Here is a 14,270-nt window from a genome sequence, read left to right as displayed (position 1 = left end):
ATTTCAGTCCTTTTAAAATTGTTAAGATTTGGATTCTGGCCTATAATGTAGTCTATTTTAGTGAATGTCCATGTGCACTTCAAAAAAATGTGAACTCTGCAGTTGTTCTCTGAGGGTTTCTATAAATATCAGTTAGTTCAAGTTGATCAATAATATTCAAGTCTTTAAGAGCCTTAATATTCAAGTCTTTAAGAGCCTTACTGGTTTTTGATTTTTTGCTTGTTTACTTGTTCTGTTAAGTACTGAAAGAAGAGTTTTGAAGTATCCAACTAACTGGATTTGTTTATTTGGAATTCATTCTACCTGGTAGCTGATCTCAACATTCTGATGGACTCCAAAAAAAAAGTTTTGGTTTTGTAGATGATCAGGTTTTTCCTCATTGTTAGGGCGAAAGGAACATTCTCTTCTGGCTCTCTATCCTAAGAAATGTAAAACCAAGCATCATTTTTGATTCTTAAACAAAAGAGTTTCTTACCTCAGTTTTCTTACCTGTAAAGTAGGCAAAATATTACAGTTTACCTTCTGGGGTTGTTGCGAAGATTAAATAAGATTTGTGTGTGTGTGTGTGTACGTGTGCACATGTATATATATACATATCTGGCACTTAGAAGAACAGCGTGCACATAATAAGCCCTATAAAATTTTAGCCTTTATTTTTTTCCTTATGATACATTTCTTTGATGACTGTTGGTGTTCCAATAGCTTAATTTAAGACCACCATCATCACAGAGGTTTGTTAGGACACTTTCCTTTTAAACGAATGTTATTTTCCTGGATTGTTCTTCAAACAATTAAATGTGGGATGTGAACTAATAATGTTTACCATTTAGAAATAGATTTAATCAAAGCGACTCAAATTGACTACATTAAAGAAATTTGTGAAAGAAGAATATACTTCTCTGAATTTCTTAAGTTCTGAGATTTTGTTCTTTTTATTTCAAACTTTATCCTTTGTCTTAGTATTATAAGCCTCAATTTAAAATAAATTTACTTTAGAAATATATACACAAAATTATTTCTCAAGATACTTTGAAATATCAAATATACAAATTTTATTTAAAGAGACCACTTCATTCTTTTTTTTTTCTCTTTTTCTATGTAAAGGCAACATCAGATGCTGACCTGAAAGAACATATGGTTGGAATCATATTCAGCAGGAGTAAGCTGACTAACTTACAAAAACAGGTTGGTTAATAGCTATTTCTTTGTCTTCATTAGTTTTGTGTGTGTGTTTGTTTGTTTGTTTGTTTGTTGGGTATAAAGCAGGGATGTCCAATCTTTTGGCTTCCCTGGGCCATATTTGAAGAAAAAGAATTGTCTTAGGCTACACATAAAATACACTAACGCTAACAATAGCTGATGAACTTAAAAAAAAAATTTGCAAGAAAAAAAATCTCCTAATACTTTAAGAAAGTTTATGAATTTGTGTTGGGCCACATTCAAAGCCATCCTGGGCCACATGCAGTCCCCCAGCTGCAGGTTGGATGAGCTTGGTATAAAGTATTTTGAAAAATTTATGAAGGCTTTTTTATGCTCTCCCTTTTATAGGTCCTGCAGAATGTGCCTGCCATTTTTTAGAGAGGAATGAGTATTTTGGCATACCTTCATCATTTTAAAGATTTTACTTACGAAAACTTGCTTACCTTGCTGCTGTTTGTTATGGGTAGATTTTTTAGTTGGTGTCAAATACCCAGCTATATCAGATTTAATTTGCATTTCCCATATTTCTTTTCCCCCATTCTTTTGTGTGTTGGCTGAGCAATTAACAGTGTTAACTATACCAGTGTTAATATTTTTAAATATAACCAGGTGAGGAAATAGCACTATATTGTTTATATAATGGGGTGCTACATAACATAAAAATATCACTTCAAAAGTCAAATAAAATATTGATTTTAAATTAATGTATTATTCTAACTTTTTTTTCTGAGAGGAAGTCTCGCTCTGTTGCCCAGGCTGGAGTGCAGTGGTGTGATCTCGGCTCACTGCAAGCTCTGCGTCCTGGGTTCACACCATTCTCCTGCCTCAGCCTCCGGAGTAGCTGGGACTACAGATGTCTGCCACTACGGCTGGCTATTTTTTTTTTTTTTTTTTTTTGTTAGTACAGACGGGGTTTCACCGTGTTAGCCAGGATGGTCTCGATCTCCTGACCTCGTGATCCACCTGCCTCGGCCTCCCAAACTGCTGGGATTACAGGCATAATATTTTTGTATTTTTAGTAGAGACGGGGTTTCACCGTGTTAGCCAGGATGGTCTCGATCTCCTGACCTCATGATCCACCCGCCTTGACCTCCCAAAATGCTGGGATTACAGGTGTAATTTTTTTGTATTTTTAGTAGAGACGGGGTTTCACCGTGTTAGCCAGGATGGTCTCGATCTCCTGACCTCATGATCTGCCCGCCTCGGCCTCCCAAATTGCTGGAATTACAGGCGTGAGCCACGGCACCCGGCCCTATTCTAACTTTCTACACTACTATTCTTTTCAATGAACTACAACATGAATTTATTTTTGCGTTATCTTTCTAGCAGTGTTTCACTGAATCTTAGATGCTTTCAATTGTAAAATGTCATGTATAATTTCAGTATTGTGAATCTTATCAGCTATAAAGCACCTTATGAACATAATGGTAAACCATAAGAAAAAGTGCCTTCAGTGATAAAATATGGTGATTGGTTTTTGATGTGCTAAACTGTAAGCATAGGCATTAATAACTTGTATATAATCAGTTTGCACATAGTAGTTGATTTAAATATTTCCATTTTTATTGTGGCTCCCCTAGCTTTACTTGTTTCTCAGATGAGTTAAGAGAATGACATATGATGGAGAATTAACTGGGAGAATAGTATTAAATTGAGTATCAGTTTACATTCTTGTCTTATTCCTTTGTTTGCTTGTTTTGCTAGGAGTAGTAAATCAAACTTTCCCTATATTTTTACATGTTCTGTGTTAACTTTAAATAGGTGTGTGCTCATATTGTCCAAGCTATTCGCATGGAAGCTACCAGAGTCCGTGAAGAATGGGAACATGCTATATCAAGCAAAGAAAATGCCAATTCTCAGCCAAATGATGAAGATGCCTCCTCTGATGCCTACTGCTTTGAGCTGCTCTCTATGGTTTTAGCACTGAGTGGCTCTAACGTTGGCCGGCAGTATCTGGCTCAACAGCTAACTCTGCTTCAGGATCTCTTCTCACTGCTTCACACAGCCTCTCCTAGAGTCCAGAGACAGGTGACTGATCACACTACAGCCTTTCCATTGCTTTTGTTACTTGAAACATTGTTAAAAGTTGCAATGCAAAGAGAATTATCTAAGGACCCTAAGTATAGATTTTTATTTTGTATTTTGTTATATTTTGTTTGGGGCCTGTATTTTGCTCCTTTTTTTTTTTTTTTTTTTTTACTGTTTATAGTGAGAGTATAGAATAGTAAAATATGTTCCATTTTATTAATGTATTGTGATAAAAGAGTATTCTGGCTACTGATTACCATATTACCATGAAATATATGGTGTCATTTAGCCCTGACCAGAAAGAAAAGGTATTTTTTTTCGTGCTGCCTTGGGTTAGTAATTACCACTACTATTACCATTTGAATAGTATGTATATCATATTTTCTTCCTTCACAAAATGTAAAATAGTGTTTAAATCATATTTCTTTTCTTAAAGATTTTGAAGTTACAGAATGGTAGTTAGGTACATTAAAAAATGAAGCCTGGGACAGGGTACAGTGACTTATGCCTATAATCCCAGCACTTTGGGAGGCAAAGCTGGGAGGATCCCTTGAGCCTAGGAGTTCAAGGCTGCAGTGAGCTGTGGTTGCTCCACCGCACTCCAACCTGGGCAACAAAGCAAGACCCTGTCTTAAAAAAAAAGAAAAGAAAACGTTAAAACATTAGTCTTTACATGGAATTCTCTCATTTTATTTTTCTTACCAGGTAACCTCTTTACTAAGAAGAGTTTTGCCTGAAGTAACCCCTAGTCGTCTGGCCAGCATCATAGGAGTGAAATCCCTCCCCCCAGCAGATATCAGTGATATCATTCACTCAACAGAGAAAGGAGACTGGAATAAGCTGGGTATCTTGGACATGTTTCTAGGATGCATTGCCAAAGCACTCACTGTACAGCTAAAAGCCAAAGGAACCACCATCACTGGAACAGCTGGTACCACTGTGGGCAAAGGAGTTACAACAGTTACTCTTCCGATGATTTTCAATTCCAGGTTAGTTATTGCCTCTATTTTAGTACCAAAACAGAATAGAGTGAGCTACTGTTCAGAAATTTAAGATATAATTTCAAATTTTACCTTGTTAGGTTACTCACCAAATAAAATCCATAAACAACTGGCTAATATCTAAAAAGAATGTCATGTATATAATAAAAGTGTCATTCACAATTAGTAGGGAATAGAAAGTAGGCTGAATATGTGATGTCAGAATATTTGGATATCCACGTTAAAAAAAATTCTAAATAACCTACCTCTCATCATATACAAAATTAAACTTCAGTTTTAGTTAATATGTTTTTTTGCCACAATAAAAAGAAATAAACATGGGGGAATAAAGTAAAGTTCAGGTCAATTAAAGCATTATGTACATTTCTTTTTAAAACTGTACAGGGACAAATTATGGAAGAATATTTTTGTAATCTTCAATTTGATAAGACCTTCTTAAACAAAACACAGAACCCAAAGTCATATAGGAAGATATTTATAGATTTGACTATATAAAAATGAAAATTACTTGATAGGTGATAATATTTAAATGTTTTAAAATATAGGCAAATAACTTAGAAAAATACTTAAACCTATATAATAGACAATGACTTATTAGCATAATATAGAAGAATGACTACAAATCAATTTTAAAAAGGCAAACAATTGATAAGAATAATAAATGACAAGAACAGTCAGTTCACAGAAAAAAACTTATAAATGCCAGTAGTCAGTTCACAGAAAAAAACTTATAAATGCCAGTAGTCAGTTCACAGAAAAAAACTTATAAATGCCAGTAAACAAATGAAAACACCTCACTACCAATCAGAGAAATGTAGATTAAAATAATTGCAAAATATCTTTGATGCTTTGGCAACATTATGAGGAAGTAGGCATTTTTATCTCATATAAATTGCTGCAGCCTTTTTGGATATCTGTTTAATAATATCTAACTATATTTTAAATATGCATATCTTTTGACCTACCAATTCTACTTCTAAAACTTTCATGCATGTGCACCAAGGTATATATGTAAGAATATTCTGTAATTGTGTGTAACAGTAGAGAATTAGAGACGAGACATCTGAACAGTGCTACTTGTAGAGCCAATCCATGACAATATGCAGATAACATCGTAGTCTTGCTAGGAAAAAAGTCAGCTGAACTAATAGTAGTGTGCTTAGTGATACAGTGAATTTATATTCTGGCACAAGCTCCACATTATCCGCATGTGCCCTAGAAATAAGTCGTGTGTGGTCCCTGGACTGTACTTCTAAAAGATGCACACAGAAATAATGTGCAAACAAAGAAATACTTGAAGGGGAACTCAAATCACCTTAACTGCTGTCTTGGGGTTTGGGGTAATGGTTTGATGAATTTTCTTTTTAAATGTTTTAATTGATTCAGTCACTTAAAAATCTAAAATGCTGCATTCTGAAATAACATTTTCATCTTTTTCATTTGTTACTACTACTGATAATTTATTGGCTTTTTAAGTGCTAATTTTTCTTGTAGTTATCTCCGACGAGGCGAAAGTCATTGGTGGATGAAGGGCTCAACCCCTACCCAGATCTCAGAGATCATCATTAAACTTATCAAGGATATGGCAGCAGTAAGTTCCCATTCTTCTGACTGTTTTGGCAGTGAAGTGCGGCAGGAAGCTGACACAAAGCAGCTTACTCTGCTGAACTGGTAGGAGATGTAGATTAGTGTAACTTAAAGACTATTTTTAGTATGTTAACTATCATGCTGTTTGTCTTTTCAGTGAGTGATAATTTGTCATTTATGTAAACCATGTTCATTTCAAATTTTGCAGTTAATTTGTGTGGGAATTGTTACGTGACTTTAAAATCTAATAAAATAAAATATGCTCTTTCAGACCCTAAGAAAGAACTTGATTCAAAAAACCTAAAGGAAAAAAAGAGGAAGAGAGCTCTCGAAAGTGGAAGTTTCTCATTCTCCTCAGTCCTCATGGTTTTTAAACCCTTTATTCTTCTTTATTAATGTCCTATACCCTCTGTCTTAAGATGGTGGCTTCCAAAGGAGATCTGGGAGTGTGGAGGACAGGGAGTTACTTTACAGAATGCCTGGCTCTGATTAGTTGCTCCTTGTCGTTTTCCACACATTGTATTGTATTTCTAGGAGGGCAGCCTGAGAAGGACAAGATAGTGTGGAATGTAGAGTCAGAAGGAATAGAAGGCAGCTTGGAGAAGGAGGAGGAATTGAACTGCCCCTTAAATCACGTGGATATGAGAAGTGGGAGGATTTTCTGGGGGAAAGATGAAGTTCTATCACTTTTCCCAACAGCGTGGATATTTTCTCAACCTCTGTGGCAAACAGACTTTCTCAGGGTGTTCATTGAATTAAAATATTTAGGAGTAATATTTAGGAACACCTAAATTATATGATAGTTGAATGTTCATTACAAATCAAGGTAGCAAATAAAGGTAGTTGCAGTTTGAACCTGTTTATATTTTAGGTTCCTGTAATACTCATCTAAAGCAGTTAGCTTCACTGTGTAAATTTTATGCTAAGTGACAAACTTCTCAAACATAGATAACCTTAGTATTTCTGTTATGTTTTTATCAGATGTGAGAGTAATTGCCTTTGATTTCCAGGAAAAGAGTATTGAGAACTTATTTTTTTATTTATTTATTTTTAAATATCAAAATGATGATTAGAAGTTGAATTTTCCATAGGAAATTGAACTAAAGAAATTTTAGTTCAAAAGTCTGTGCCCATGATCTAAAATTCCATGGTCTCACTAAAAACAAATATTTCCTTTGATAGGAGATGTTATTTAAGAAAAAAGAATTTACTATGATAATACATTTCTGGTCACTTATTAAAATATTCTGTTCTGCTCAATAGGGTCATCTGTCAGAAGCTTGGTCCCGAGTGACAAAAAATGCTATTGCAGAAACCATCATTGCCTTGACCAAGATGGAAGAAGAATTTAGGTCTCCAGTGAGATGTATTGCAACAACTAGAGTAGGTTTTGCTTTGTTTTGTTTTGTTTTAAATTTGGTCTGTATCATTGCGTGTTCTTTTTTAGTAATCGATTTAAACAAATTTTAATCACTAAGTCAACGTAATTATTTTTTAACCAAATACTGTATTTATTGAAAAAGTATAAAGGGCTTTTATATTATGAACTAGTCATTACTTCTCACTGTTATGTCTTCTGTGTCACTTGTTTTTGTTATTGTTTAGGAAGCCGAGGATACATGGTTAGAAAAGGCTGATTACATTGTACATTGTTTGTGTGTTGTCTTTCTAATGATCTATTTACTGTAGTTTACCACAGTAAGTTTAGTGCCAGCATTATGCCGTGATAGACCGAAGGTCCTTTGGAGACGAGACCCCTGCCTATGCCTGGTTGTTCCTAATGTAGAGCCCTGTAACTTACTTACAGGATTTATAGGTCTTACTTCTAAAAAGCAAGAAGTGCTTATCCAGGGCAGGGTCAGGGTGGAAATCTTTGAGGAAATGAGATTGCATTCTTCAGATGACACATTTATAGTAAGTTTTAACCTACTAGATTTCATGTCCCATATACTTCCACAAGAAATTTGAGATTTCCTTGAAGCAGGGCAGTTTGACAACATTAGGAAGAAGTGAATGCTGGTAAAAATTGCTTAGGTTAATCCTCAGAAATCTGAAAAAGAAGATAAACTGTGTATCTCTAGGGCAGAAAAAGTCCATTTATGCTATCTTGCTATTATTGACTGTGACACCTGAAATAGGTATTTTTGACAGTAATCCTTTCCCACCACTCATGTATTGCTTTCTTTCAGTCTGCATTCCCCTTCCTCCTTGCATGCATTATTTCTTTTCCTATTTTTCTGTCCCTATTTTAACATCTCTTGCTTTCTGTATCCAATAACACTCACATGCACTTCTTAGAGTTGAGCTAGTTAAGTCATTTTCTATTCTTCATTAATGAAGGGGATATATCATTTGATATAAAACTGAAGCTTACCCTTTAAGCCTCAGAAATTTTTAACTATTTCTGAGAACAGTTGTATTTTTTTTTTTTTTGAGACAGAGTTTCACTCTTGATGCCCAGGCTGGAGTGCAATGGTACGATCTTGGCTCACTGCAGCTTCCGCCTGCAGGTACAAGCGATTCTCCTGTCTCAGCCTCCCAAGTAGCTCGGATTACAGGCATGCACCACCACACCTGGCTAATTTTTTTGTATTTAGTAGAGACTGAGTTTCACCATGTTAGTCAGTCTGGTCGTGACCCCCTGACCTCAGGTGATCCACCCACCTTGGCCTCCCAAAGTACTGGGATTACAGGCATGTGCCACTGTGCCCGGCCCTATTTTGGAGAACGGTTTTCTAAAGCTTTTAGACATGTATGTATTTCTGACAAAGTGTACCGAGTATAGTATTAGGCTTTCTGGGGTAACAAGGGGCAACAAAGACTTCTGAGGAACTTTTATTATCTAGAAGGATTTAATGTGTACCTGACTACTCATGGGACTGTACACAATTTAGCAGTTGCTGTACCACCTTCTTTGGCATTTAATGATACTAAATGGAAAAATATTCAGAAGACATTAGTACAGTAAATATTAAATATGCCAATTCATTTATTCATATGTTGTTTATATAGTAGACCAATAAAGGATAATTTTATTTGTCAGATAGAAGACAGGGTGGTTCATCAGAGAAACAGTCACTTGTTCAGTAGATATCTGAGTGCCTCCTGTGTACATGGCACATAGGGCAGTGATCGTGTATGCCTGCTACCACATCAGGAAGACGTGAGTGCCACTGAGTATCTATGTATTTTCAAAATCAGCCAGCATTTATTGAGCTGTTGTGATGTGTCACAGTCAGCATTTCGTAAGTCTTTCCTAAAAATTCAGTGGTGTAACAGCCTTCCCTTTCAACAGCTCTGGCTTGCTCTCGCATCCCTATGTGTTCTTGATCAGGACCACGTAGATCGTCTCTCCTCGGGGAGATGGATGGGAAAGGATGGACAACAAAAACAAATGGTAAGATCAGAGTTTTGTAAGAATTTATCTTGCTGTCCTTTACAGTAAGCTTTAGCTTAGGTTAAAAACAAACAAACAAAAAACACATCAACATAAACAGTTAGTGGATCTCTTGAAAGATTGTGTCGGCCAAGTTCATCTCACAAGTCTATTTCAGAGAGTCCTTTCTTCATAGTATATGGAAACTTTAGGGGCTTTTATTTAAGTGTATTAAAGAGCTTTCTTCTTCTCTGAGTCATGTTTGCATCATATCAAAATTTATTTTTAGTCAGAGTCTGATTCAGTGACTAGATACTTTACTAAAATGTAATCAGTCTTATGGTAGGAAGGAAATAAAGCAATAACACAGGCAACATGACACACCACCTGTTCACATATATACTTAAGTAGGTTTGATGGATATCTTTAAGTTCACTAGAAAGGAAAACTTTATATAGGCCCTTTCACCATTTTCTTATTAACGTTCAAGTTTCAAAAATAAACAGTTTCTTCCTTTGGCATACAGAATGTTTAGATATATAATGGGGCAGACATTTCTTAAGTCTCTAAGTAACAAAGTATACCTGTTCATTGTATTAATCATTGAACCTGCAAAGCACATTAATGATTGGATTTGGAGTTTTGAGAGATTTTTATAGTTAAGTACATTTGCAATAATTCTGTTTAATAGTCAGATTCTAAATTCTTAATAGACTTCAGAATAACAGTTTATTTTTGTAAATAAATTACATTCAATTTGTGTGAGAGTCTCAGACTTTCTTGTTAATCTAATGTAACATGTGGAAATGTCTAATTTTAGCCTATGTGTGATAACCATGATGATGGTGAAACTGCAGCAATCATTTTATGCAATGTCTGTGGAAATTTATGTACAGACTGTGACAGATTCCTTCACCTTCATCGAAGAACCAAAACTCATCAAAGACAGGTGAAGATTTTTGTCTCTGGAGCATAAAATATGTTCAGTGAATTTTGAAATAAATGTGTGAAAGAGGCTTGGTGTAGTAGGGGGAAAAAGTGGACTTTGGAATCAAAGACCTTGGTTGAGTTCACAGCTGTCTCGCTTACCATCTATAAATAGCAAGTTGTTTTATCCTTAGAAACACTTAATTTCTCCATTTATAAAAAAGGGACTGCTGTGAGGATTAAAGAGAAGATTGGAAATATTCAAAACTTCTTAGGGTGCTTAAATGAAAGCCATTATTATTATTGAATAATTAAATTTTATACTCTTCCTTTCAGAGTGATAAATAAGCATATTTTTCCCTGTTCTTTAATGAAATAATAGGTCTTCAAAGAAGAAGAAGAAGCTATAAAGGTTGACCTTCATGAAGGTTGTGGTAGAACCAAATTGTTCTGGTTGATGGCACTGGCAGATTCTAAAACAATGAAGGCAATGGTGGAATTCCGAGAACACACAGGTAAAAGGTTTAAAGATTGAGCCATGCCTTTAAAACCCACAAAAAAGATTAAACCATGCCAACTGATTAAATTGTGAATAATTTTGAGTGATATTCTGCTGTTTAATTATGGCATCATTGATCTATATATTTACTAAATATATAGAGTGTTGTATGGTGAAGAGAGCATTAGACCAAAAGTCAAGAAACCTGATTTGCCACTAACTAGCTGTGTGGTGTCCAGCAAGTCACTTAACCTCTCTGGAACTCATTGACTTCATTTATAAAGTAAGAGGGTCACAACTAATGGGGCTCCATAGATAAAATACATTTCTATTGATAATTCTCTTCTAGTTCTGCTAGTTGTTGCCCCACAATAAAAATTGCTGCACTAGATGATCACTAAGATCTCTATTTATTATAAGGTTGTATGATTTTATGATATTTAGAGGTTTTTGTAGACTTAATGCTTCTGAAGTTTTTGTGAATGGTACTGTTTCCATTGATAGCAATAAAATAATTAACAAAAATGAATAGGCATAAAACAAAAAGTAACTTATGTATGTTAAATGTATTTTTATCTCTAAAACATAGTTTTCATTTTGCTGTTTTTCTAAAGTAAATTTTGTATATTCCTAGTTCAAAGTTATGTTGAATCTTACAAATTCTCAGTTTTCAGCACATCTGCAGTCTGCCATTTGACTGACACAAACTTCCAGTGTTGGAGTTAGATGTAAATCGGAATCAATTTAATTCTAGGATGACTTTTCATGCTGCAAGAGCATGACCTTCTTTTCTCATAGTTGATTTCTTCCTCCTATAATCTGTCAGTGCTGTATATTACATTAATAAATGTTCTAATGTCAAACCATCCTTGTAAACCGTCCTTTTTAAATAGATTTTTCTGTAAATATTGCTGAATTCAATATATTGATATTAATTATAGTTAGATTTTTATATCTGTGTTTAAAAATCAGCTTGGTCTGTAATTTTCAAATCTTCACGTTCTTTTTCTTATTGCTCTGTTCTTGTTTTATTGATTCTGTTTCTTCTTTAAGTATTTCAAACATATTTAAATTCCTTTTCAAATTGCAGCATTCCTGAGGTAGGAATTCTGTTTTTCAAGTTTCATACCCTGATGATAGGCTTTATACTATGCCTTATGATTTTGTTATATAAAGATAGTTAAAGATTTCCCTAACTTCTGTGTATTTTTATTTAATTTTTGGTTATCGTATTTTTTATGGTATTGTACATTTGGAGTCAGGGGCTTGTCACATCTGCTTAGTCTGGTAACTCGACTAGAAGTCTAGTCTGTTTCTTTCGCTGAAAAAAAATATTAGTCGAGAATGTATTTGGCTTCAGATAGGTCTTTAAGTTCTTTTTTTGTGTGTCATTATTTACTTTATAATTAGGACAACTTAGAAACCTTCCGTTCTAAAACTGTCAGGCTGATTTCCCAAGGATAGCAACTGATACAAACCTAGTTTGCTTTTTAAAATTTAGTTCTGTTAAAATATCTAGAAAACATATCCACAAGAAGGATTTTTATTTTTCTGTTTGAACCTAGGCAAACCCACCACGAGTAGCTCAGAAGCATGTCGCTTCTGTGGTTCCAGGAGTGGAACAGAGTTATCTGCTGTTGGCAGTGTTTGTTCTGATGCAGATTGCCAGGTGGGTATATAGTGACACAGGCCATCCCATTGTCCATGTTCCCTGTGACACCTTTACTTCATACAGATAAGAGTTTTAGTTCAGCGTCACTCCAGCTTCCTAAATGAGTGTATTACCTATGTGAAGCATCAAATGCCTTACCAAAGTTGGAGAATGGGTCACATAAGGCTCTCAAGCCCAAACCACACTCTTTTTGTGTTTCTCAGTGACCATGATCATATGTATTTAATATCTGCTTTTGTATTAGAAACAGTTAAAAATTTATGAACTGTATTTCCTTTATCTCTTACACACATTATTCACTTATTTCCTTAAAATACATTTTCAACATCTAAGAGTTCTTCAGTCCTGAACATATATAAACATATTCTATGTTGTCCAAATGTTTTTGGTTTCTCAATTCATTTAATAAGAATGTGGATATGCTCAGAGAGTGAGAGGTACCTTTTAAAAAAAAAATCCACATTTTGGTGATGCGGGGAGTGGTGACTAGGAAATTATACATTGGGGAACTTTTTTTATTTTTTATTTTTTTGAGACAGAGTCTGGCTCTGTCGCCCAGGCTGGAGTACAGTGGCGCGATCGTGGCTCACTGCAACCTCCACCTCCCGGGTTCAAGCGATTCTCCTGCCTCAGCTTCCTGAGTAGCTGGGATTATAGGTGCGCACCACCATGCCTGGTTAATTTTTGTATTTTTAGTAGAGATGGAATTTCACCATACTGGTCGGGCTGGTCTCGAACTCCTGACCTTGTGATCTGCCTACCTCGGCCTCCCAAAGTGCTGGGATTACAGGTGTAAGCCACGACTCCCAGCCAGGAACTTTTTGCTTTATAGCTGTGCATGATGACAAATATGAAATTATAATTCACTTATCAGCATTCCCTTTATAGAGAGTGGCATTTTTTAAGAATCGCATCAAAAAAAAAAAAAAAGAACTTTGTTAAGAAGCCTAATTTATATTCAAACAAATATTAGAAATAACTTTACTTTGTTGTTATTTGGTCTGCATAGATACTTCCTGTGGGAAAATAATCTTTGGAAATTTATATAATAAGGAAAATTACCAGAATGTGTGCTTTTTTACATACTTGTGTAACATTGTAATTCATCTTTAACAGGAATATGCTAAGATAGCCTGTAGTAAGACGCATCCTTGTGGCCATCCATGCGGGGGTGTTAAAAACGAAGAGCACTGTCTGCCCTGTCTACACGGCTGTGACAAAAGTGCCACAAGCCTGAAGCAAGACGCCGATGACATGTGCATGATATGTTTCACCGAAGCGCTCTCGGCAGCACCAGCCATACAGGTTGCCTCAGCTTTTAAAGTATTGAATGTATCCAGACATTAAGATGGGGAATATATTTGTCAAATAAACAGTTGATTGAGGCCAGGCGCAGTGGCTTACGCCTGTAATCCCAGCAGTTTGGGAGGCTGAGGCAGGTGGATCACGAGGTCAGGAGATCGAGACCATCCTGGCTAACACAGTGAAACCCCGTCTCTACTACAAAAATACAAAAAAATTAGCCGGGCGCGGTGGCGGGTGCCTGTAGTCCCAGCTACTCAGGAGGCTGAGTCAGGAGAATGGCGTGAATCCAGGAGACGGAGCTTGCAGTGAGCCAAGATTGCGCCACTGCACTCCAGCCTGGGCGATAGAGCGAGACTCTGTCTCAGAAAAAAGCAGTTGATTGACATCTTTTTTTATATCACTAGGCAGAAGTGTTCTTTTAATCTATACATGTACCAGGCTAATGAGGAGCAAATTCTGCCTCTTTATGCTGTGCTTTCTATGTTGTATGCTCAGCTTTAATTTGTGATTTGTGTGAGCCTCTGTAATCAACAGAATGTATAAAATGTTCAGAAGCCAGGGGAAAATAATTAGATTATCCCCCAGTAGCTAAGGTTCTTCTTAATTTCCAAAATCCAGAATGGTATTTTTACAACATTATATAATTGATCTATACATAATGATACATACTTCTAT

At 35.6% G+C, this 14,270-nt stretch overlaps 1 protein-coding gene across 21 annotated transcripts in view; it reads left to right on the top strand.

Annotated features, from left to right (window-relative positions):
* The window catches only part of MYCBP2 (MYC binding protein 2), a 276,766-nt gene that overhangs the window by 248,639 nt on the left and 13,857 nt on the right, over positions 1-14,270 (top strand). For all 21 annotated transcript variants that reach the window (XM_054529141.2, XM_024230800.3, XM_024230799.3 and 18 more), the window contains 10 exons: positions 1,105-1,185; positions 2,962-3,228; positions 3,934-4,217; positions 5,724-5,820; positions 7,080-7,199; positions 9,112-9,213; positions 10,013-10,141; positions 10,502-10,634; positions 12,184-12,287; positions 13,407-13,595. In XM_054529141.2, coding sequence (XP_054385116.1) covers positions 1,105-1,185; positions 2,962-3,228; positions 3,934-4,217; positions 5,724-5,820; positions 7,080-7,199; positions 9,112-9,213; positions 10,013-10,141; positions 10,502-10,634; positions 12,184-12,287; positions 13,407-13,595 — 1,506 coding nt within the window. The remainder of the gene's footprint in view (positions 1-1,104; positions 1,186-2,961; positions 3,229-3,933; positions 4,218-5,723; positions 5,821-7,079; positions 7,200-9,111; positions 9,214-10,012; positions 10,142-10,501; positions 10,635-12,183; positions 12,288-13,406; positions 13,596-14,270) is intronic.

The sequence above is a fragment of the Pongo abelii genome, chromosome 14, assembly GCF_028885655.2.
Source record: "Pongo abelii isolate AG06213 chromosome 14, NHGRI_mPonAbe1-v2.0_pri, whole genome shotgun sequence".
Lineage (NCBI taxonomy): Eukaryota > Metazoa > Chordata > Mammalia > Primates > Hominidae > Pongo > Pongo abelii.
This window is presented reverse-complemented; position numbering and strand designations above follow the sequence as displayed.